Source organism: Crotalus tigris, unplaced genomic scaffold (genome assembly GCF_016545835.1).
Source record: "Crotalus tigris isolate CLP2741 ecotype Arizona unplaced genomic scaffold, ASM1654583v1 scf7180000021131.477146, whole genome shotgun sequence".
NCBI lineage: Eukaryota > Metazoa > Chordata > Lepidosauria > Squamata > Viperidae > Crotalus > Crotalus tigris.
In genome coordinates, this window is record NW_024098363.1 from 206,923 (window position 1) to 232,739 (window position 25,817).

The 25,817-nt window shown below is 35.8% G+C and overlaps 1 protein-coding gene and 1 long non-coding RNA gene across 2 annotated transcripts in view; one reads left to right on the forward strand and one right to left on the reverse strand.

The window, feature by feature from the left end:
* Positions 1–25,817, reverse strand: part of LOC120320047 — a 122,899-nt gene that overhangs the window by 45,737 nt on the left and 51,345 nt on the right. The gene's annotated exons all lie outside the window — the stretch shown is intronic.
* Positions 1–25,817, forward strand: part of SLC26A9 (solute carrier family 26 member 9) — a 58,599-nt gene that overhangs the window by 25,188 nt on the left and 7,594 nt on the right. The window contains exons 5-17 of the mRNA XM_039369466.1: positions 62–237; positions 2,207–2,371; positions 4,445–4,597; positions 10,264–10,346; positions 12,256–12,403; positions 14,060–14,173; positions 15,887–15,964; positions 18,020–18,115; positions 20,633–20,739; positions 22,460–22,529; positions 23,991–24,083; positions 24,746–24,865; positions 25,034–25,351. Coding sequence (XP_039225400.1) covers positions 62–237; positions 2,207–2,371; positions 4,445–4,597; positions 10,264–10,346; positions 12,256–12,403; positions 14,060–14,173; positions 15,887–15,964; positions 18,020–18,115; positions 20,633–20,739; positions 22,460–22,529; positions 23,991–24,083; positions 24,746–24,865; positions 25,034–25,351 — 1,721 coding nt within the window. The remainder of the gene's footprint in view (positions 1–61; positions 238–2,206; positions 2,372–4,444; positions 4,598–10,263; positions 10,347–12,255; positions 12,404–14,059; positions 14,174–15,886; positions 15,965–18,019; positions 18,116–20,632; positions 20,740–22,459; positions 22,530–23,990; positions 24,084–24,745; positions 24,866–25,033; positions 25,352–25,817) is intronic.

Below are 25,817 nucleotides of genomic sequence, written 5' to 3' on the forward strand. Positions count from 1 at the left end.
TAATATGAGAAGGTACTCAGCTTACAAATGTAAGATAAGTTTCATATGTGTTTCCAAACAGGTACATTTGCAGTCATCAGTATTATCGTAGGAAATGTCTGCCATGAACTGGCTCCGGATTCTGAATTTCAATATTTTAACCACACAGCTAAGGAAATTATGGTTAACAACACAGCCATGGAAGCAGCCAGACTGGAGATCTCTGCCACCTTGGCTTGTCTGACAGCTTTAATACAAGTAAGAGTTCTTTGCATAGAAAACTATAGGAAATGTCCATGTGACCTACAATTCCAGTGACTGAATGTCCAATAGGATTTGCAATCGGAGTGGGATGCATATGGATCTCCAGTTGATGCTAAATTACAATTCCCAATAGCCCTCAAAAACATGACTAATAGTAAATAATACAAGGAGTTGTAGTTTATCAACAACTGGAAATCTATATGTTCCCCATCACTAGTTTTATTGTCCTTATCTGTATTCCTCCACTGCATACTTTGATGTACTTTATGCAATGTGCTTCCTCTTATGAGAATTAAGGAAGTATTGAAATCTGAATTCTTCCCTATCTTGGCTGAAATATAGTTTTAATACTTGCTGCATAATGGGAGATCTATCAATTTATATGTCACAGACAGACAGGCAGATGATAAAAATAATGAGGAGTAGGAGTAGGAGGAAGAGTGGAGGAGGAGGTGGAGAAGAATAGAATAGAATAGAATAGAATAGAATAGAATAGAATAGAATAGAATAGAATAGAATAGAATAGAATAGAATAGAATAGAATAGAATAGAATAGAATAGAATAGAATAGAATACAGCTGAAAGGGACCTTGGCGGTCTAGTCCAGCCCCCTGCTCAAGCAGGAGAACCTATACCATCTCAGACAGGTGAATGTCTAGTCTTTTCTTAAAAATCTCCAGTGATGGAGCGCCCACGAATTCTGGGGGTAAGCTGTTCCAATGGTTGATTGTCCTCACTGTCATGAATTTTCTCCTTAATTCCAGGTTGCTTCTCTCTTTGATCAGTTGCCAACCATTGTTTCTTGTCCTTCCCTCTGGTGCTTTGATGAAAAACCAGCCTCCCTCTGCCTTGTGGTAGCCCCTCAGATACAGGCACACTGCTATCATGTCTCCCCTATTTCTTCTTTTCTTTAGACTAGCCAAACCCAAGTCCTGTAGCCATTCTTCGTATGTTTGAGTCTCCAGGCCTTTGATCATCTTAGTTGCTCTTCTCTGAATTTTTTTCCAAACTCTCAACATCTTTTTTGTGATAGGGTGACCAAAATTGGCTGCAGTATTCCAGGTATGGTCTTACTAGGGTTTTATAAAGCGATACAAATACTTTGCGTGATCTTGATTCTATGCCTCTGTTTATACAACCCAGGATTGTATTAGCTTTTTTGGTTGCTGCTGCACACTGCTGGCTCATGGTCAAGTGATCGTCCACTAGAATTCCAAGGCCCCTCTCACAGTTACTGTTTTTAAGCCAGGTCTTGCCCAATCTGTATTTATATCTTTGGTTTTTCCTGCCTAAATGTAAGACTTTGCTTTTCTCCACATTGAAACTCATTTTGTTGGATAGGGCCCATTGTTCAAGTTTGTCAAGATTTTTTTGGATCCTGAGTTTGTCTTCTGGGGGTGTTGGCTACTCCTGTCAGTTTGGTGTCATCTGAACATTTGATGAGTTCCCCTTCAATTCCCTCATCTAAATCATTTATGAAGATATTGAAGAGTACTGGGTCTAAGACGGAACCTTGTGGTACCCCACTGCTTACTTCTCTCCATGTGGATATAGTGTCATTGAGGACTACTCGTTGAGTATGGTTTGTCAGCCAGCTACAGATCCAACTGGTGATGATGTTGTCTATTCCACTTTTCCTAGCTTACCAAGGAGTAGGTAATAGATAGTAGGAATAGGAGAAGAAGAAGAAGAGAATACATCAAAGATTTTTACCATTAGAACAGTAGACCTGAAACACAAATTAATGGGCATGCTCTTTCCCATGTTTCATAGCACTTAAAAATTGGTGTGACCCAGGAATCCTGTCTTCTACATCTTCAAAAAAGTCATTCAAGGACTACCTGTAGCATAACTTTCCACACAACAGTTGTTATGCCAATTTTTTATTATCTGCAGTCTCTTTCTCTGATAAATTCTATTTATTATTGTAATCTGACATGCCTGACCATCTCTCTGTCCATAGATATGCCTGGGATTTGTGCAGTTCGGCTTTGTAGCCATCTACCTTTCAGAATCCTTCATTAGGGGTTTCATGACAGCAGCTGGTCTACAGATCCTCGTCTCGGTTCTCAAGTATATTTTTGGTCTGAAGATTGAAGCCTACACAGGACCCTTTGCCATTGTCTATGTAAGTGAGGCTGATACTATGATTACTGCTGTATCTTACAAGATTGGGTGTACATCGCTGGGATCAAGAGTAGCACACAAATAGCTGGCATTTGTCAGGGGCTGCATATGATTGAGGCAAGAAAGAAAGAAATTAGAACCAAAGAAGGATAGAGATTTATTGAGGAAAAATAAAGGCATTTTCCTTACATTCTATTTATCTTTGATTCTCCACAATTATCTTCTCTAACTTTCACCAGTTTTAAAATATTTAAGTGAAATTTTGACTCAATTACAAAAATTGGGAGTTTCACCTATTTCCATATAAAGGTAAAGGAAAAGGTTTCCCTCATCCAGTTGTGTCCAGTTCTAGAGCTGTCATTGTCCAAAGACACTTCCATGGTCATGTGGCCAGCATGACTATAGGCCAAGGTACATGGAATACAAAATGTGGAATTATAGTCATGGATTATTCCCCAAAGATAAATGCCCACTGGATGGACCCAGGAAGAACCAACTTATCAGTGTCCTCTGTAGGAGCAGCAGGCTAGGGGGCAGGATGGTTTCAGAGTAATGCAATCTGTATCACAACACAAGCTCCTCCCCTTTTCTATATATATCCCTATGTTGCACTCATACCCCAAAGGGCAGAGCTTGCTACATGATATTGTGACATTGCTGCCACAATTCTGATGAAAGTAGCAAGAGCTTATGGAGACTGCTGCAACACACTCTACAAAGAGAGGAATTAACGGAAGTATAATACGAAATCATTAATAATGGCGATGAAATAGTTTCTTCTTACTTCAAAACCCAAGTAACTAAACTATATGAGAATCAAATATTTATGAAAGAAAATATTATTGCTTTAACCAATAGGATGCTTAAGGGGGCTGTCATTAAATTGATACATATTCATTTTCAAGGTAGCAATAGTTATTTAAATTTCTCGTGTTGACTGAAAGCTACATAAGAAGTTGGACACAGTGGTCTGTAATTACTAATACTAATGTAGTTTTATTTCCATTTTTCTAAAAAGTATAATTGTTTATATTTATTCCTTACTAAAAAGAATTAATTGATTGCTTGTTATTAGCTACCATATACTGTATATCATACCAAAATAATGGAAAAGGAAAGTCCATTTTCTTTGAGCCAATGGTAGCTAATAATGCATTGGTTGAAAAATTAACATAGCAACAAAGTCTTGAATAAACATTTAAAGGATGTATTAATGGCATCTGGTGTCTACTGTTTAGAACACAATAACAATAGGGTACTTCTGTTTTTTTAAAAAAATTGAGGGAAATATTGAATATAGTATTATAGTGTATTTACATTAACTTCCAATTATTTTACTTTTTGCTCTTGAACAAAAATTGTTTTCGAGACTTTTTGTTTCTCTGTTCTTAGATGTTTTTTCATTATTTTAAATATTTGTTGATAACATTATTTTTAAGCATGGTTATTGTTGTTTTAAATAAAAGAAAGAATAAAGTCTGAAGCCAGGAGAAAAAAAATAGGATTCCATTGTCTGCCAAATCTTATACCAAAATTTCAATTTTATTATATGAATTTTTCCCAAATTACCGCAACAGAACAAATAAGCAACATTTTGCCTGGAACCTGTTCTCTTTCTGGGCAACTCCTGAACCTTAAGACTCCAAATGCCAAGGTTTTTGCAATATTAAGGAATGAGCTTACAAATAACAGACAGTTACAATTAATTCTAGTTCATTTTAATTATAAAGGATTAGGCAAAAGCCCTCACAGAGTTTTGGAGTTTCTCAGTTACCTGTTGTGAGCCTCGAATTTTCTTCTAAAGTCTCAGCAGGATGTTCAGGTTAGATTAAATACATCCTGTCTGTTCAGGCCCTGTTTACTGACCTTTTAATTAACTCAGAGTTGGCTACTGTCAGAACTGCACTTTTTTCTGTTGCTTTGAGTGTTGGCTACCAATGCAAAATGCAGATTTCTAGGTTAAATAATGGTCCCCAATCTTTACATGTTGACTAACAAACACTATAGCATACTTTTCATCCTAGTTGACATGTTGAAAAACCTCATGCTCTCTTTTTCTTGTCTAATCCTCCAGACCTTTATTGATATTTGCAAAAATCTGTCGAAAACCAATGTGGCTTCTCTGGTGTTTGCTTTGATCAGCTCTGTGCTTCTCATCATTGTGAAAGAGCTAAATATGAAATATATGAAGAAGATTCGAGTCCCAATTCCCATGGAGATCATTATAGTAAGTAGCAGTTACAAATGTTTTCATTCACCTACCAGTACTATTTTCCTTGAGATTGGTACTGTTCAGAAGCAGAGATAAATTGAAAAAAAAGAGAACTTTTAAGACCGAGGTAGCATGCCTTTTTGTTGTTCTTTTTAGGAAATGCTGATGTGATTATAAGTGAAAGTGCAGTGCATATGGCAATGTAAGAAGACATACAATAATTTCAGAACTTTTGTAGATAAATAAAAATCACTGGACAATGAGATTACTACTGAGATACCAATTCCGTAGACTCTTGCTCACTTATATTTTATGGAGGCTCCTAGTTATTGAAAGCAGCCATTCCAAATACATTGCAACCTAGATATGTTGAATTCCAGCCTGCATGATCTTTGTTGTAATTGCAGTCTGAAAACTATTGTCAGATATGGGGTGACTTTGGTCATCCAAAATAAAGCATTGGCGTGCGGAGGCTGATCTTGATTGACTTACATTTCGATGAATCCAGGTTCAACATTCTTGAACTATTCAGTAGAAAATGTACATGCAGGTAACGCAGCTTTATTCTAAAGTATTGAAATACGATTAAAAAAAAAATATAGTAAGATGCTTATATGTCTCTGGTACGTGCTGATATCCAGGGAGTATTGGTGTAATTAGAGCTGTGGGAAATGCACAGATTTTGGCAGACAATGTCTTTGGTTTCAGTTTGTAATCCATCCAGAATTGCATTCCTGTGAAATGAGCATTGCTTGCTAATATGGGAACCTCTTACCCAAATTTTCCCTGTTCCGTATGAAAGGCAGTAATGGATACAGAATAATAGCAAAAATATTGAAATTGATAATTTCAATAACTATAATTAGCAAAACAGTTTCTGATAAAATGAGTATTTTGTGGAAATTATTCTTATGGTAGTAAACTCAGAACAAGAGCCCAGTAAGAACTTTTTCTTGTAGATACAGATCAAACGTAAATCTGGAGATCTAAAGATTCAACTATGTTAGCCCATGCAAACACCCTACCTGTTTAACTCTTAGATCGTCATCAGATTCTAGCACTATATTCTGATTTTTGCATATTGGGAATTTGCCTCTGTAGGCTATTTTGAAATTAGTGTATTTATAAATTGCATTATTATGGTCTAATTACTTTGTTAAATATGGAATACCCATTCCTATCATATTAGATGTTAAGGAGGCACTATATGCAACTCCACTTTGATTTTTATTTGCATTTTCTGGGGACAATTAAACTTACTAAGAAAAAATAAGAAAAGATGGGTCATAACATCAGAGCCTTTACTGTCCATACGCTACTGCTCTGAAATAAACCAACTGAAGTGAAGATAGGCAAAAACATATAATGAAGACCAACTGAGGTACAGATAGGCAAAACCACAATGGAAACCTGATGTAATCCTAAGATTGACACACAGTGGTTATACAACACCATCTGTACAAAAAGAACATAAAAAAATAGAAAAGGAGTTGAACTCTAAATTAAAAGCATGCACTCATGTCTATAAATCAAGGTGAATGAACTAGGTTAAAAGAAGTGAAGAAGCAATTAAAAGCTGTGCTGCTGTTTGGTTACCACATAACCAAAGAGAAGATGAGGATGATGGAAAGTGGCATTAACTAGATGGGGTACTTAAGGAGTTTGGGAATAAATTCTGCCAAGCTTGGTTGTTCAAGAAGTTCCTGATTTGTTAATAAATTTGTCCTTTATAAGGTGAAGAAAGGTACCAAATGTCCATCTATCCCTGAAGTGAGAAATTAGATGCAACAAGAATGTTGGGAAGTGGCTATATAAGGCTAGGGTATTATTATTCATTCAATGCGCAGTCAGCCAGATGTTTAGACTGGATTTGGCATTTTTATCAACCTACAGAGTGCTTCCCAACGACTTGGGAAAGGAAGGTTGTTTTCTAGTGTAAATAGTAGTAGTATATACTATAATATGGAATCACAGCTACCAGCTCTGTACTGGTGTTGGTCTTCATTTGCATCAAATTCTTCCCAAGAACCTAGCTATAGTAATGTATCCTCATAGTATATATGTGGATTCAAGCAATATTGTTCTTCTGAATTGACATAGGGAAATTTTGTCAATGCGCAAATTGAGAATTATGGTTGTTATTATTGTTCAGTCTTTTTCATGTATAACTGAAGGTGGTGAAGATACCTAACACTCTTTTCTCCTATTCCCCCCCCCCACAACAATCCTGTGAGGTGGGTTCGGCTGAGATAGGGAATGACTGGCCCAAAATCATCCAGCCAAATTTCATGCCCCACACAGTCCCCTGGTTTCTAAGCAAGACCTTAACTGCTTCACAAAACTGGCATTTTTAAAACATATATTTTGGACCTGAAAAAGTGGATTTTAATAAGCTCATATAATAAGAAGGATTCCATAGCAGAAGAAGCCAACAGAAGCCAAACTCAAGATGAATGGTAGTTCCTAAAGGAATTTAATTACAAATAATTCAGTGAGGGAAAAGGGCACATGCAGACAATGGAAAGAGAGCCAGGACATCAAGAAAGAGTAGTTATAGATAGTTTGGAAAGGCAGAGATATATCTGAAATCTAGAGTTTCACATGAGCTAAGGTGGGTAACTATGCTAAGAACTGCAGAAAGAAGGACTCCCACTGAAGGAAGAGCAAGAAATACCAGCACACCAAATCCTAAATGTAGGTATCAAAGATAAAAGAAGATCTGTTTAGCTGCTACAGTATTTTATATTCCTCCAAGAAATGTTGAAGAGCAGGATGAAGGGGAAAGGCTGAAGCCTGGGCCAGATGGAAACATTCCTCTTTTCTTTGAAGGAGTTTAAATCTCCTGGGTCAGATTAATTGTATCCAGGGGTCCTGAAGGAACTAGCTAATATCTGGCCAAAATTTACATATTTGAGAAATATGGAAAATTGTGACATACTGGTTGACTAGAGGAGCAAATGATGATCCTATTATGCAAAGAGAGGCAGAAAGAAGATATACAGTAGAACCATCAATCTTATATCGATACCTGAAAAGATTCTACAGCAGATAGGATTCATCTCTTAGCACCTTGAACAATGCAGTAATTACCAGAAACCAATCTGGGTAGATCAAGTCTTACCATGCAACTCTAATCAGATCTTTTGTCCGAGTATTTCTTTATTAAATTGGGGACACGTGTTAGGTACAATTTAACCTGATTTCAGCAAAGATTTGACCAATTTACATATTAATAAAGAGATCCTGACTGTTAAGCAGTTAAATAAATATAGACTGAGTGCATGACAAGTATGTAGATAGTGCAAAAATCATAGCTGATGTGTTCATATATATGCTTATTAAACTTGATAGGTGTATTGGCTTGGAGCTACACATTTCCAGCTTTCACCTTTTATTCCTCAATATTTTTAATGATTTGAAGGAAAAGATGAAAGAAACATTGCTCAGATTTACAGGCAATACAAAAGAGGGTAGGGTAATTAACATTCTGAAAGACAGAATTCAAAATGATGAGATTTTAAAAAATAATTTAGTAAGCATTATAGTTTAACAGATAAAATCTAATAGAAACTAAAAAGAGAGAGAATAAAAAATAGAAAATGCAGAAAAACAAAAAAGTAATAACATAGCAAAGAAAAAAAGAAATATATAAAGAAATAATTTTCCTCTTCATTACAAATGTTAACAATTCTCACAACTTATCTCCTTCTCTTAAAATACAACAAAAAAAATATCTTCCATATCTCAGTTTGTATCTATAAACAGATCCATATAACTCTGTCATTCAGTCCTGGTCAGCCATTAAATCCGTTAAGGTTTACCAGAAATAAAATAACTATTTTAACTTTGATCAAATAAACCCACTTTAGATACCTTCCTTTACTTTTTACAATCTTGATCTTCAATCCCATTTAAATAATGTTTTGTAGTTTATTTTCTTTTTATTTTTGTTTGGTCACTTCTCACAAAATCCTTTGAAATTTTAATAGTTCTTTTTTGTACTTCAATATAAGAAAATTGTACAAGTTTTGATTTATCACTTTTGCATCCTTTTGACATCAACCAGTTTCATTTGTATATCCAACGTAGCATCTTTTCTCATACCACTCTTTCAGTGATAAGATGATATATTTTCAGATCAACTTTTAAAGTAGTTCCAGTCACATCCAATAAAATTTATTCTTCTTCCACAACATCTCTTAAAAATGTTATCTATAATAGCAGTCATTTTTAAGATTAACTCCTGGATACATTGCTCACAATAATCTTGAATATGTCAGGTGTTAAAGTATTTTGCTCCATTATGTGTCAAATATAAGTGTTCTTCTCCTTTAATTGTAATTTTTAGATATCTCTGGTTCTTTATGATGTCCAATGTTTAAATCACAATATTATCGTGTTTTCTTTCATATATTCCAAACAACAGCATCTTCCCTTGGAAGGATCCCACAACCAATTTCAAAAATCATATTTCAAATCTATCTGGCTTCCCAATCTGTTTATCACTTTCCAAAATCAACATTATAATCACCCTTTTGCAGCTTATTTCACCTAGTTGTTTGCCTTTACTCTTCTCTTTCAAACTTATTTTGCTGGGTTTAAACTGAACTTACCCAGTGTATGTTATCAAACTTGTTAATCAGAAGGTTCTCTATAGCTGAAAACCAATTAAAAAGCAATTTTCAAAGTTGATTAAGAAATGAGGTTCAGCAGAGTTTGTATCTATAAAGCTGCAATGAGGCTGTGAGCTTAGCTGAAAATTGCTCAACTCCCAGCTGCTCCACTCACAAACCAACCATAGAAATTTTAGTTCCTAAACTTTACTCATGAGGAGCAGCTGTCTGTGGGCAATTTCATGATCTCTCCTTTATCCAGAGAAGTTTAGCAGCCAAAAAAAACCATTCAGCTGTTGATCTCACCACAATACTGTCTTCGGTCCCTCAGTGATCTTTGGATTACCATGTCCTCACTTTTAAAAGGATGGTTATAGGTTATATGAATGAATTGAAATCATAAAATAAAATTTAGCAGGGAAAAATGAAACTATCTTCACTCAGTTAGCAAATATTTGCAAGTAATAGTACTTGTGAAATGTTCTTGGACTAGTATTATGTAGGAGCCCATAGTATGATATGTTGCAAAAAAGACAAATGCAGTTTTTAAACTGCATCAGTAAAGCTATAGTTTGCAGATTAATTTTCCTTACTTTCCTACTTAGGTGAATTGACTGAAATGTTAACAACTTAATGGTGTAGCAAAGCATATATGCAGAAGTCATTTTTAATTAGTACATGAGAGATTTATGCTTTAGTACAATATATTTTTATTCATTTTTCATATAGCCCTTGTTTTAAAAATGAAACTAATGAGCAAAGATTGATACTATGGCAGTCTTGATGAGGTAATAAATACTTTTTTCAATAAAGAAGAGGAAGTAAACTTAACTCTTCTTTCATATAAAGTCATTAACTTTTATGAACCTTGAAAAAGAGAGTGCTTGAGGTTCTCGATCACACCACAACATTTCATGAACTTTGAGTAACAATTTATATTATAAATTGAATCCCTTTCAAACATATAAGCTATTACATGCATTATATTCTGAAAGAATGCAGTTTCAATGCTGATTAACATCACAAGAAGACCTGACTAAGCTAAAATCTTTTATGCTTTGGCTTCAGGTCATTGTGGCTACGGTCATTTCTGGAAGTTTTAATATGCCTGAGAAATATGACATGCCAATTGTTGGACTTATTAATATGGGGTAAGTAAATATTATTCCCCTCCAAATAGGAATATGCTAATAAAGCTATCTCTTTAGAGCTATTGTATTTGTTGCATTACTAAGCTAGATGTTTCTTGAGTAAGAATTAAAGTATATATAACATCACAAATTAAAATGAAGATGAATTAAAAATAGTAGAGTTAGAACAGAGGTCCCCAACCTTTTGGGCACCAGGGACCGGTTCCATGAAGAGAGGTTTTTCTGCGGACCGGAGGGTGCGTGGTTTTGTGTGCCTGCATCCCACAGATAGGGCTTTGCTTGTTTGTGCAGATCAGTTGCTGGCAGCCCGATACTGGTCCACAGACTGGGGGTTGGGGACCCCTGAATTAGAGGATGGTTCTAATTAAGAAAACAGTATCAGGAAGGAAATGATGAATCTTTTTGAAAACAAGTCAGATTTAACTTAGAATTTCCAATGGCTGCATTTATCATAATTTAGGTTTAGGTTTAGGAGTAACATAGAATTTTGTAGAAAGTAGGGCAGACTAAAAGTGCTAATATCTGCAAGGCTTGAATGACAATGAGTCAATCCACTAATAAATTACAGACATAGCATAATTAAAATGTGCATACTAATTATTGCTATGTAAAGCAGGCAACAACTCATTATCATGCTCTAATTATAAATTTACACTGCCTGCATTGCTGTGCCGAAGGAAATACTGGGAATCCAATAAACTACTCTTTCCCAGTTCATTGCTTTTTGGGTAATTTCAAGAAGATTGTGATAAACATAGATCTTTGGATGTTCTTTGGTTAATTCATGCACTGCTTTTATGCTACATTTTTCATGTCCATACACCATCTCTGCTGGAACTATTAATATTGTTATGGAATTTCTACTTACGGGATCAAAACCTACTGTATATATCACTACACTGAGAAAGTCATAAGGGTTTAGTGTAGCTCAATAGCTACAGCTATTTTATTAAGGCTGCTGAACACTGAGAGGGGTGAGATAGCTCAGCAGTTAAAGACGCTGAGGTTGTCAACTGGAAAGTTGACAACCTGAGTGCCATGTAACAGGGAGTGCTCTCATTCCTTGCATCAGCTCCTGTCGAGCTAGCAGTTTGAAAGCATGGAAATGTGAGTAGATAAATAGGTACCACTTCGTGCACCTTTGGCATATAGCCATGCTGGCAACATGACCATTAAAAATGTCTTTGGACAATGCTGGTTCCCTTGGCCAAGAATCAGTGATGAGCATTGCCTCCTAGAGTCAGATACAACTGGACAGGGACACTTTTACCTTTGCAATTACTGTACACTGAGCCTTAGTAATGCAGATGCCTAGTTATTGTTTGTAAAATATTAAACTTACAGGGCCTCTCTAGCTATACATCTTTCAGGGAACTCAGAAAAATACCAAACAAAAAAATGATATAATAATAATTTAATAATTAATCAAACATACTGGTAAATGTCACCCAGCTCCTAACGACTCTGGGTAACTTACTAATTGTTAAAAACATTTAAAACAGGAAAACCATAAACAAATGAGCAAAGATGGCAGAGAGAACAAATTCAGATAGGAAGAAAGTAAAAGAAAGAAAGGAGGGCTCAATCACGTTCACCAAAGATCTGAGATAAAAGCCAGGGTCTCTTGAAACGCCAATAGGATGGGGGGAGACATTTGAATCTTGAGGGGAACCTCGTGCCTGGAGGATATTTCTGCAGTCTTAAATATATTGCATTTGACAGCTATACTTTTGCTCATAAATGACTTCTTCAATCTGGTGTATTCCGGATGTAATCCATATGGACTTCTGTAATTTTGGTATGGAATTTTGTTCCCATATTAAAAACAAAATGTCCTAGTCTGATTTATTAGTTTCAAACTGATGTGTGGGCTTTTATATTAAGCTTGTATTTATTCTTTTGATTCTAGGTTTCCATCTGCCACACTTCCACTAGTGGGCAAATGGAAATATATGATTGGCCCAGCATTTTCACTTGCCATTGTGGGCTATGTGATCAACCTAGCCATGGGCAGAACCCTTGGGAATAAGCATGGCTATGATGTGGACCCAAATCAGGTAATCTTGATAACTGGTAATTTTCAAGACTGGAAATTTAAATATAGATAGTCCTGGATTTACTACCATAATTGAGCCTAAGAATCAGTCATATGTCATGATGGTTATAAAGAAGGTCATCACATGAATGACATGATTTTATGACCTTTTTTGCAGCAGTCATAAAATCATAACAAAACCCATTGTTCACTATGGGCCACTTTTTGCTGGTACCTGGAAAGAAATACCAGTTCCTGCAAAAACATTGTAAATTATGGTCATGGGAACCCAGGACATTGCAAATGGCTGTAAATGCAGGCCACTTGCTGAGCACCCAAAGTGCAGTCACATGGCCTTGAAAGGTGTGGCTATCTGAACTTCAGAACTGGGTTGTAAGTAGTTTCTGGGGGAAGGGGGTATCCATTGTAACAGTTGCTAAGCAACCAGTTGAAAGTCAAGGATTACTGTCTATTATCTCCCTCAGAGAGACGCAACTAGATTTATGGAAGGACAGGTAGGTGGGACTTATTGGATAGTGTAGCATCTCGGATTATGTAATCTCCTATAAACAATACAGTTTGGTTATGTCAGTAAATAAAATTCTTTATATAATTTGAAAACTGCAAAGTACGGTGATAGTAAATGATTTGAAGTTATTAACAAAAATGGTCACTGTAACTCAGCCTTTTCCAAGGCAATCTCTTACTGATAGTAAGTTAGCAAGCCAATTGGACAATTTTCTCAATACTGTATTCCCTCCAAAAGGGAATGGCATGTATTACTCTGAGAAAGCAGATTGCTTCACAGGAAACACAACCTCATAAAGACGGCTATTGGGTGGAGCAGCTTAACTGTCTCTGCTTCTTGGCTTCAAGTAAGTTGATTGGGAAGTTACATGTAGAAGAACAGGATGTAAGTTACATTGAATAAATAACAAAAACTGGAGGAGGAGGAAGCTAGGAAGAAATATCATTTCTCCACTTCCCTGTGTCATAGTTTTAGGTGACCCCTCTACATAAAAGTTGTGCTGTCAGGCAGCCAGTAAGAACCTGATAATTACTACCCTTTATTCAATTGCTTCATAATTGTTGACTTGCCTCAGAGAGGAATCTGGAGCAAATCATTCAAGGGATTTAATTTGTAAATATTTTTAGTCTAATTAATCAAACTTCTTTGAAGAGTAACTCAGAATGATGTCATCTGAGAATGCCATCGAGGTGTCATGTACACTAACTTGCACAAGGTTGGCCTTTTAAGCAATCACTACAGCCAGCTGTGCCATTTCTGCATGACATGCTGTCACTTACCCCAGTGGCTGAAAAGATGATTCACTTGGGTGGCAGACTTAAATTGGCAGATAGTACTGCCTTGGCTTGAAAGTTTCCAAACATGTGACTGATGTGACCCAGAGAATCCTGGGATAATTTTGGAATTAGTGGAAAGAATCCTCGTGGAGTGTTGTGGTGAATGATTCTCCTGCAATGGGATAGCAGATTCTGAAGACTTAATGGGGGCAGTCTTTGTATAAATAATGTTACCCACAAATGAGGAACCAGATTTAGGTTAATGACTGACCTATTTCTATTTCCAGTGAAGTGTTACCAAAAGAAACTTACCATAAGGACAACGGCTTGATGTTTTCTACAACCTTAACTGACTAATCCATTGTCTCCATAGGAAATGTTGGCCCTGGGCTGCAGTAACTTTTTTGGATCCTTTTTTAAAATCCATGTGATCTGCTGTGCGCTTTCAGTCACCTTAGCTGTGGATGGAGCTGGTGGAAAATCTCAGGTTGTTTATCATTTGCTTGCCATGTCATTTCCATAATGAAAAGATTTATTTGTGAAAAAAATGCTAGACATTTTTTCACTCTTTAAGATGTTTCTGGGAATACAGAGTTAAAGTTCTCAGCATCCTCCCTAAAACCATTATTCTAGAGTCGTGTTTAGATTAATACAGAATATTTGTAAGATATAGCTGGGAAATTCTGGCCCTCCATATTACAATTGACCATGGTGGTTGGGGCTGCTGAGTGTTGAATTTGAGCAAGATCTAGAGATCACTTAATTTATACTGCCATTCTTAAAGAAGTGGCCAGAAGGATGAGGAACTCCCAGAAAAGTAGATTCTGCTAGTGATATATGGCAGAGCTATGCAATTCTTTAGATTCAGTTCCGGAAAGGTGTTATGCGAACCCAGAAAAAGATGTGGCTGCTTGAAGGAGTTGCAGGCACATGCTACCTTTACAAACCCATGCCTTTCAAAGCACTTTTTAAAGAACCAAATCCAAAGTATTGGACAGCTCTAATAATTAATATTTAAAACTGTAGATGTTTATCACTGCTTTAATTAATTGTACTAGGTAGGTCGGTATTACCGTTCCCATACTATAGGATGGAGATGAAGTGGTACAGCTAAGACCGTCTTACTGATTTGGAATCCCATCTCTTCATTATTCTGCTCCATTATACCACACCAGTTTGCCAGCTAGCACTTGCTATTTCTTTAGCACTCTCAGTTTTAAATTCAAGCAAGATTCAAAATATTATATAATGAGGTATTTTTCATCAGTAATAGTTCTAGGAGATTCATTCAACTTCATTAGCTTATACATAACATTTCTTTTTTTGGGGGAATAATGTAGTTAAAAATAATTGTGCTGCAAAAGAAGGTTCTTTTTCAGCCTAATTCCCAGAGTTCTTTAGAATTTATTTAGTATTTTTAAACTGATTTTTTTTGTTGCTGCAAGGTGATGGAGAACGTTGGTATTCCATATTTCCCCCAAATCCCAGAAATCCCGATGGTTGTCCATCCCTTCTAATCTGAAAAAGATCTTTGAGGTTCTTTTTTGTTGTGTCTTTTCTTGAGGTTTAATTGAGGCGTGAGATATTAGGGAAACTGCAATCCATTGAAAAGTGGTTTGTACAATGAAAGACAAAACACAGAAACACATAACTTAGCCACATCCTAATTAAAGTTAAGAACTCCACTTCCTATTCATGAGAATATGAATGGAGCCATGGTGGTACAGTCATTAGAATGCAGTATTGCAGGCTCACTCTGCCCACAGTCAAGAGTTCAATTCTGACCGGCTCAAGGTTGACTCAGCCTTCCATCCTTTCAAGGTCATAAATGAGGAGCCAGGTTGTCTGGAGGCAATATGTTGACATTGTAAACTGCTCAGAGAATGCTGTAAAGCATTATGGAACGGTATATAATTTTAAATGCTATTGTAATTGCTAATATCATTACATGTTTTCATTCTCTGGGAACTGCTTTAACATTCAGTTAAATGGGATTTTTCTTTAATGCAGTAGCAGAAGCTATTATTTCAATGATTTCTAGGACAAGTTAAAATGTGCATTGTTATAAATTAGGACAGGAAACTAACATTGTTTCATGACACTTCCTTTCATCAGTTATTCTGATTTTTATTCCTACACTGGAAGGTACTATGACATAATTCCAAATAGTTTTTTTAATAAGCTATTTTTCTCTTCTCAGGTGGCAAGTTTTTGTGTAGCATTGGTGGTAATGATAACCATGCTGTCTTTGGGGAGCTATCTTAGCCCTCTTCCAAAGGTAAATATTCAAATCACTAGATCAGTTTTTAGATGATGTTTATCAGAATTATTGCCTCATTTTTTAAAACATTTTCATAACAGATTTAAACAGGAGAACTGCACTTTTGTTTAATTGCCAAATTACAAATTTTAGAGGAAAATTCAGGACTGTTGAACTGACATACTAATAACTTAAACAAATAACTGAATGGAAGATGCAACAACACACCTTGACCAAACTTCTATAAACTTAGGGAATAAAACAAACTCAGGTTTAACTATTACATGATGCAGTAACAATTTGCCCATAAATTATCTGATTTCTTAGAAGCTCCAATTTTGCCTCTGGATGAAATTACAACCCCCCCCCCTAAAAAACCCAGATCCATGATCAGGGGGTTCTCTTAGATTCATGCCTCCTGCTCAAATAGAAGGTGGGCGATGCTACCAGGAGAATATTCACCTGACTTTAGTTGACGCACCAGAATTCGCTGTTCTTAGAGTTACATGCTCTGGCTAGTGTGATTCACATCCTTAATACCTCATGGTTGGACAACTGTAGGGTGGTCTACATGAGGCTGCCTTTGAAGTTATTTCAAAGAATGGTAGAAAATGTGGTGGCCCATGTGCTGACAGTTAAAAGATGATTCACAGACACCTCTCATTCAGTCAATGCTATAGTTACTAACAGGTTTCCCGTACAATTGAAGATGCTAGTTATTATGTATAATGGCCTTCATGGCTTGGGTTCATTTGGGTTGTCTGCTTCAAACAGAATCTGCCCATTCCTACACATTTGAACTTTAATGCATGCTGCCTATTCCACTTCCCAAGAAACTAGGACATTTCCATTCTCCTCCTTGACTTTAGGGCTGCTTTATACTGCTAAGCTACTCAATCTCATGTTTGGGTGGCACAGAAATATTGTAAAACAAACATGTATATAAATAAATAAATAAGTAAATATGATTTTCAGACATTGTAAACTGGAATGAAGATCAAGGTGGTCAACAACTTGTAACTTTCCTTGTGGTCAAGGGCAAATTATATGGCAAAATATCCTAAGTTGTTTGACTTTTAAACAAGTTGCCTTTTAGATTTTAGGTTGACTATAATTGCCTTTGAAGTAGGACCACCTCAAGCAAAAGGATTTCTAAACTGCTCTATTTTAAAATAGGAATCCCCCCCCAAAAAAAAATCAGTGACAAAAGCTGTAAACTAGATTTAGTAGAAATACTACAAAACATCCCCCTTGCTCATGTATTATTTGCACCAAAATTCCATCCTCCTTTATATAGTAGTTTTTTATAGATTTTGGAAGCTGAAATACAACCAGCAAAAAGTCAGTTATTATTTAACACTGACACACATGCACACATCAAATATTTTGGGTCACTGTTTTTTCATCATCCCAACACAATAAGACTAGGGGTCATGGGGACTGGAAAGATCAGAAACCTTTGTAAGTGGGTTTCCATATAATCATAAGAAAGCAACTAAGTGACTAAGTTCAAGAAAGGGTTTGCTTAAGGGAAAGAGGATCTGGAAATAACAAACTAATAAGCTTTTTAAAAAAAATCTAGGTGCCCCTCATATTAGGACAGCAATTTACATACACTTCTTGGGATTAAGTCTTATATTTATTGAGACTTAATTTGAAGAATATTTGCGTATGATTGTGCAACTACTTTTCTTTATTCTGTTATCTGTGTCCATAAGTACTGTTCTATATGATAATATGGACTGTGATAATGATAACACAGTACTTTGATCAAGTACTGTGGAAGGAGACATATTTCATATTTAGAGCTGCCAAATTTGGGCTTAAAACATTTGGCTTAAAACATTAGATAAGAGTAGTGTTTTCTGCCATCTGGTGGTTACCCAGATGGTTGCAGCCCATATCTGAAAGACCTAAGTCACATTCCATTTCACATTATTTGGCAAATATACTTCTTTTGGGTTGCTTCTATAAACTTCTCCTAGCTCTTTACAAATAAACAGGCAATACACTGGGCTGCCTACATAATTGTGCAGATTTTGTCATTCATTTCATCATGAATCTCCATCACAGGCAGTTCTAGGAGCTTTGATAGCTGTAAATTTGAAGAATTCTCTCAAGCAACTGACTGATCCATATTACCTCTGGAAAAAAAGCAAGTTGGATTGTGTGAGTATCAGAATATTTTGAGAAAGGGGAATATACCTTTTCATGTAAGTTAAGTCACTATTTTATAAAACATTAGCAAAAACCTACAAAAATATTTTATTTATACTGAAAGGTGTTTATTTTTTGCATTCTATACATCAGAATTTCCTCTTAGAATCTTATCATAAAAAAAATTCAGAAGCTTTGTTAAAATAATGTAATCCACTTGTCACAGAGAAGTATTTCAATCACGTTTTTTATTTAAAGGCACTATATTTCACAAAAGGCATATTGTATAAGTTGCATGACACATTTAACCAGATACCAATTTTTTCTTACTAATAAAAGAATTTTTTGTGACTTCATAACTAGTTATGCATGGATGTAAATAAGTATATCTGAGCTGATATTACAAAAATTAAAGTTGAACTAAGCTAGGGTATATGTATTACTCAGACCTGAATTCCTATTGCATATGTTGAGTTTAAACATCAACATAGCTTAAAAAGGATTAATTAACATGGGAAGATTTTTAGCTGAGAACATGGATAGCAGATATGAGACTAGAAGCAAATTACCCAAATTTCCATAAGGTAACTGATTTACTAGAACAGTGGTTCTCAAACATTTCAGCTTAGGGACTCCTCTATATTCTTATAAATGATTGAAGACCCCAAAGAGCTTAGGCTTCTGTAGGTTATATCTATCAATATTTATTGTATTAGAAATTAAAATGGAGACATTTTAAAATATTTATTTATTTGATGTCACATACCCCCTGAAAGGATCTCAGGGATTTCCAGGGGTGCCTAGAACAGTGGTTCTCAACCTTTTTAATGCCGTGACCCCCAACCGGTCATAAGTCGAGGACTACTCAACCGGTCGTAATCGAGGACTACTCAACTGGTGCAGCACCGTTTGCAGAATGGGACTTTTGGCGGGCTCAGCAGGGCAGAGACAGCCTGGACAATTCCTATTGGCTTTTGAAAGCCAATAGAATTAGACTCTATTCAATTGGCTTTCAAAAGCCAATAGAATAAAAGGGAGTAGCACAGCTAAGGAAAAGGGGGGGAAATGGTGGACTACATTGTTTGGTGACCCCCGTGAAATGGTCATTCGACCCCAAATGGGGTCCCGACCCACAGGTTGAGAACCACTGGCCTAGAACATACTGAGAGCTGAGTACTAGAACATAGATGACCTTCCACTGATTGAAGAAAAGACCTTAACAAGAAAACGATAAGAGTACCAGGTGCTGATTGAAATAAATTCTATTGACAAAAGTAGAAAATGTTCCAAATTTTTTATCATGGAAAAAGCAAATCTTTAAATGTTTGCTGTTGGATATTTTGTATAGCACTAGATTACATATACATACATACATTCAGAAATTGCTTCATTAGTAAAAAAAAGGCGATCCTGCCTTTTAATTTCATAAATTTATGCTCAGTTAGCATTGTAGAGGATGGTTCACATCAGCCTGCAAATTCAGAGGCATTGATTCTGTAACTCTTGGAATTCCGCTCCAACTAAATTCTTTTTATCTAAAGTAAACTAGGCAAGCAGGCTAGCCGAAGGTTCCTGCAACCTTCCCTGGCCCATTTTTGCAGTCCACAAAGCACCACCAAATCTTGCCTTTGATCAGCACACATTTCTGTGGTGTTAGCAAACAAATGTGTAAAATAAATTTGATTAATATCCTGCACGGCTTGTTTTATACCCTAACCATCCAATTCTCCCTCAAAATTACAAAAGTTTCCCCCTGCCTGAATAGTATCCCCATAATCTTTGGTGGTCAGAACAAATTTAAAAATAGAAAAAAAGGGTCAAATGGAAAAAGTTACTTATCTCTGATTTAAAGCACTGATACTTAACTTTTCTGCTGGAAAGATTCCAAGAGCAATGAAAGAGTTTAATCCGTCGTTGTTATTTGAAGAATCAGGGAGAAAAGAGGGTAAAGACGGAAAAAGGAAAATTCAAACACAAATGTCTTCTGTTACACATTTCTGCTAGTCATTCCTCTTGGGAAATAGAAACTATTACAGTGGTTATGCTTGGTCAGTATAATGGAAAATTGGGAAAGATCATATTAGTGCTTTCTGATGCTGTCTGGGCATTTTTCAAGAAAGGGAAAATTTATTCTACAATAATATACAGAGAGATGCTACTGCTCATTGCTGCAGAGCAAATATGTGAAAAGAATGGTTGTTGCATGTAGTCTTAGAATTTGACTTGGTGTTTATTAACACTTCACAGAAATTGTCTTGCACTTCAGCTATTCTCATGCAGGGCAAGGTTACAATCTTGATCTTTACAAAAAAAAAAAACCAGAATCTTGACTTCAGCATTTCTAGTTTTCAAATATATATTAGTGATGCCTCTAGAGCACCTGATCTTGAATTATCTAGAGGCAATAGTGTTGTCTCCATAAGCCATAGCTATGCAGGTATGCTTCAAATACATGTTCCGCCTTATCCACTTCGGCAAGCTTGAGCTCGGTGCAAGGAAATAACCTGCTGTGTTTCTGTCTTTCCACAGATGGTTTGGGTGGTGAGCTTCCTATCAGCTTTCTTCCTAGGCTTGCCTTTTGGACTCGCTGTGGGAGTGGGTTTTTCCATCCTGGTGGTAGTTTTCCACACCCAGTTGTGAGTATTAATGCATCAGTAGAGACATTTTCCATAATTTATGTCAAAATGTCAATGAATCATGAAGGAACTGCCCACTGTTAATAAACTGCTAATCTATCTTTCCTGTGAACATATTCCAAGGATGGAATAGGAAAGTACTTCTGCCATTTTACACAAGGGAAATTCCTCAGTGTAAGAAGTACAGGATTTATTGACCTAAACTAACCTTTTCCACATCATGATTTCACTTCTGAAAAGCAGTCTTGAGTGCTGTACTAGCCTCTCTTGAGCCCCAGATAAAACATGATTGGTCTATGGAGTATCCGTACGTGATTATGCAGTAATATTGCTATTCTGGTAAACAAACATTTAGGAAGTATTCACAATGTTTTAGGTTCTGGACAGATTATGGTAAAATGGAATAATTCCTATCCATTATTTAACGGACATCATACAAAAGGAGGAAAAAAAGTAGGGAAAGAAGAGGAAAGCAGATATTGGATGGATCTGTACTTTACATTGCTCTTCCTTCCCAGGGAAGTAATTTTTAGGAGGCAAATGGTGCTGGTTTCTAACAGCACAGAAATCCTATAGTTTAGTTTATGGTACAGGACAAGACATATTTTTTTCTCCTGTCTACAGTCCAAAGCATCAGAAGATGGAAGAATTATAAAGTACTTCCATTCATGAAATTAAGATGGCAAAATCCACTTTGTGAGAATTTCACTACCTAGTAAATAAACAAACCAATAGAGAGAAACTTTTCTACAGTAGGAATTTACAATAGTGAACAGTGTACATGTGATGCTGCCAATGCTGATCCTGGCTTCCCTATCTGCATTAGGCATGCTATCTGAGGAATTCTGGGAGTTGAAGTCCGCAATCTTGAAATTGGCAGGTTTGAAAAACACTGTTTTAAGAAGATAATTCTTTGTCATTAGTCTGCCCTCAACTGGTGATATTTGCTATTTACTTGTGATTAAGTACTGTGATTATTTACTTGTGAGGTATATCTTTGTGATTACTATGAATGCAAGAGTATTGTAATAAATATCCAGCTCCACATGTAATAAATATCCACTTCCATGAAATTTCATCCCATTCTATCTCCACAATAGTTATTTCATTTTCAATTCTTAATTCAGTGTATTTGGGTGTTTTGAAATATATCTATAAAACTTTATCATGAGATCATAAAGGGGAAAGCAAACTGAATTTTTTTTATGGATGCTTCAGACAATGTATTGATTCACACATATTTTCCACTTCTTTCAGAGGAATTCGCAGGGTATTGGGAGAAATAATCAAGATGGTGGCCACAGTGGTGTGACTGAAGTTCAACTGCTTTTCATTTGCATTGAAAGTGCATCTAAAATAAATGGCAATGGAACTTCAGTCATATTGTGGCTGCAATCTTCTCCTTTTTTTAATCAAACTTCCTGAAAACCATTGACATTTTCTTTTCTTTGAAAATCCAGTTCTGTTATTCCCAATCTAACAGTCTTTGGGTGTGCTGGTTGGTACATCCAAAATTCTAGGCCACTCACTTCATTATTACTAGGGAGAATAATAGAACTGCAGATACAACCACACTTTCATATTGTAAAACTACTGTGCCTAATTCATTTAAATCCTCCTCCTCTTTTGCATTTACTACTGGGTGTATCATATTTTTTGTAAACTGCATCTGTTAACTACCTGTTATTTAACATTCATGTTCCATTATTTTCTTTCCCAGTCGCAATGGTTCTGTCCTTGGCCCTGTAGCTTCTACTGATATATACAAGAACCCCAAAGTCTACAGCAAGGTAATGGAATCAACGAAAGAGCCTCATTCCATATTGATGTGATTTGACTTTGTTGAGTGATTATGGTTTCTACATAATGCTAAACTATAAAACTTCTTCGTTTGGATATGATGTGCAGCCTTTCCTAATGAAGCCATATTTTAAAAACTGAGAGGCAAAATGCTAAAACAATATTATGGCTTCATGATCTGTGAATCAACATTATTGTTACTGGCTCTTATTTCAAAAATATTGAAAAAGTCCCTCTTTTATCCTTAGATTTCCTATGTTCCTCATGTGAATAGTTTGGGATTATTAAAAAATCAAGCCACTCTCTATATAACCACACAATTTGGAGGACCCATTTATGATTGATGTTAGGTTTCATGAGACCATATCACACATTTGGGGGCAAATGGTTTAAATGCAATAAGATAATTTAATACCAAAGGTCTACCCTAAGCTCTTTTTTCTTTCTGCCTTCACCCCGCCCAAAGCACTGTTGACTACCACCACCAAAACTTTTCGTGCCATTATGCGATTGGAAAATAAGAGGCTTTGGTAATAGTTTTAAAAGTTAGAATGGAAGTGGTTTTCCTCTGGGCTGCCTTCAGCTCCCATCCCTATTTTTAACTTACCCATTCACCCCCAAAAAGTTTTTAAAACAACAAAAAAAGAATTGGATGTACTATAGTGGCATTATGGCATTGGTGGACAGCTTCCAGGAGCGGCCAGAGGAATGGAGGCTAAGTTGTGGCTGCTTCTTGTGTGCCTTTCACGATTGCTTTCCATCATAAATGAATCATTTCTCTCTAATACATAACTACATACATAGCACATAATGCTGAAGCATATTCGGAACTATAGCAGATGCTATGTAAACCAAAAACCAACAAAGTAAGCCATCCTTTCAAACAGAGATCTTTATTTGAAGCCTGGATATGGGATTATTTAATGGCATAGGATGAGATTTTACTTTATTAAAGAGAAAAAAGCAAGCAGAACTATAAAACCCTTCTGCTCTTTTGTTTGCCTTTACTTTCATTGCTCCAGCCTGAACCAGAAAAGGGAAGATAATTACCATATTTAAAATTAAATCAAATTCTGTAATACAATTGATATTATTTTTCATGCATCAAACAGCTTCCCTTTTTCATCACATTAAAAAAATAAAAATGCAGTAATTACTTTGGAAAAACCCAAGTTTCATTCTCTGTCACAAATTTATCAGAATCTGAAATACTCCTGAAATTGCAGCATTTTATCTACAGAGGTTATATATCTGTACTATATACAGCATCAAACATATAGCCCTTATTTTGCTGCACTAATTAACCTGTGATTGAAAAGTAATAACCATTATTATTGTTGATATTATTATTTTAAAAAGACAAAGTATAATGTAACTTCTTTTTCTTCCTACTCATTTTGCTGGTCCCAAGAAATATTCTGTTATTGAAATTTGTCACTCTTGTTTTGTAGGTTCAAGAAATAGAAGGGATTAAAATTGTCACCTACTGCTCCCCACTATACTTTGCCAATTCAGAAATATTCAGGGAGAAAGTTATCGCAAAGGTAAGAAATTTTGATCCAAATGAAACATATCCAAACTGGAAACAAAAGGCTGGATCATTTCTCTACACATACACATGCACACATCTATGCATGTGCACTCACACGTGTGCGTGTTTGCCCACGTGCGTGCGCACACACATGCACACCCACACAGAGGAGACAAATTGACACTTCTGATATCTTTTTCATAAAAAGTGAATATATTGTTATTTCCCTTACGGTAAGTCTTTTTATTACTACAATGTGCTTATTTATACACTGCTTCACGTTTTAGTTTAAATACTTTATTAGTGCTTTATTATAGGGGAAATGGTACTATTATTATTAGTCCACCCTAAAAATATTTTTACTGAAGGATGGCATTAAACTTTTTAAATATAATGTCTGCTTGCTGAAGTTTGTTGAAAGGAAAAGCAGTCCGTGGACAAATATTTATACTGCAAAATTCTGTCTTAATTTTCCTAAGTGTTTCCCAGAGAGATATTGGTAGGGTTATATAATATTAAAAATTAATTAATTATGTAGAGGCCATCTGCTTTATTTTCTATGTCTTCACATAAAAAATAATACTTTTTTATTTATATGCCAGGTTGAGATTCAAATATCCCCAAAATCCAGGTAGAAAGATAATGCAGCTAACTACTTCTTTATCCCCTAAACAGACTGGCGTGGATCCCATCAAAGTCTACTTGGCCAGAAAAAAATTTGTGAAAAATCAAGAAAAGGTGACAGCAGCAGTACAGAAAACGAGCAAATTAAAATCTATCTTCAGAAAAGACAAGGTAACTAAGCAGTTATCCAGGTTATAAGTGAGGTTTCCTACGGCTAGGCAAAAATGGAATTTTCTTTCATCCTAGAACGGGAAAAAATTTACACATATATTTATCACACATAAAATATTCTGAGCACCTGGCTCACATTTGTAAAATAACTACTTTTCTTTGTTACAGACCGTGTCTCTGCAAGAACTCCAGAAGGATTTTGAAAGTACTTCTCCAACAGATACCAATAACAACCAGACAGCTGCCAATGGCAACAGCATCTCCTATATTGTCTTCAACCCATCTGTGAAGTCTTTAAGTCCATATAATACCTCATGTGAACAAAGAAGCACAGCTGATCATAGGAACAGCAACTGCAGCATTATTCCAGCCTCCAGTATTGATCCTATGAGCATAGCACCCCCTTTTGTTAATTTCCACACCATTATTCTTGACATGAGTGGAGTTTGCTTTGTGGATCTGATGGGTACAAAAGCTTTGGGAAAGGTGTGTTGTTCTCTTGGAAACTGCCTTGTTCACTGAAGCTACAGTCTTTAAAATGTCCTGTTTAAATAAGGTTAATCGGGACTAAAGTTTGATACAAGTACTCCTGGCTGCAAATTAGAAAAGTTGACAACTAAGTATAGTCAGAATGAGATATTGTCTCTGTAGAACACATATGAGAAGCCAGGAGATTATTTATGAAACCAAAGTAACAATTAACATTCTGTTGATAAAACAAAAAACAAATACTGCACCTTCAGTAAATAAAATATGAGTTTTTATACTGTTATTTTAACTTTCTGGCTAAGTATATAGCAAGCCACAGAATAAGGAGATGCAGATTGTGGCTTCAGTTCTATATACCAAGTACAATGTTATTTTCATTTTCAAACATATACCTTATAAATAAAAGTAAGCCTTATCATTTCCATTCCCATTCTACATATTTGGGTTTAGACTATATATTGCA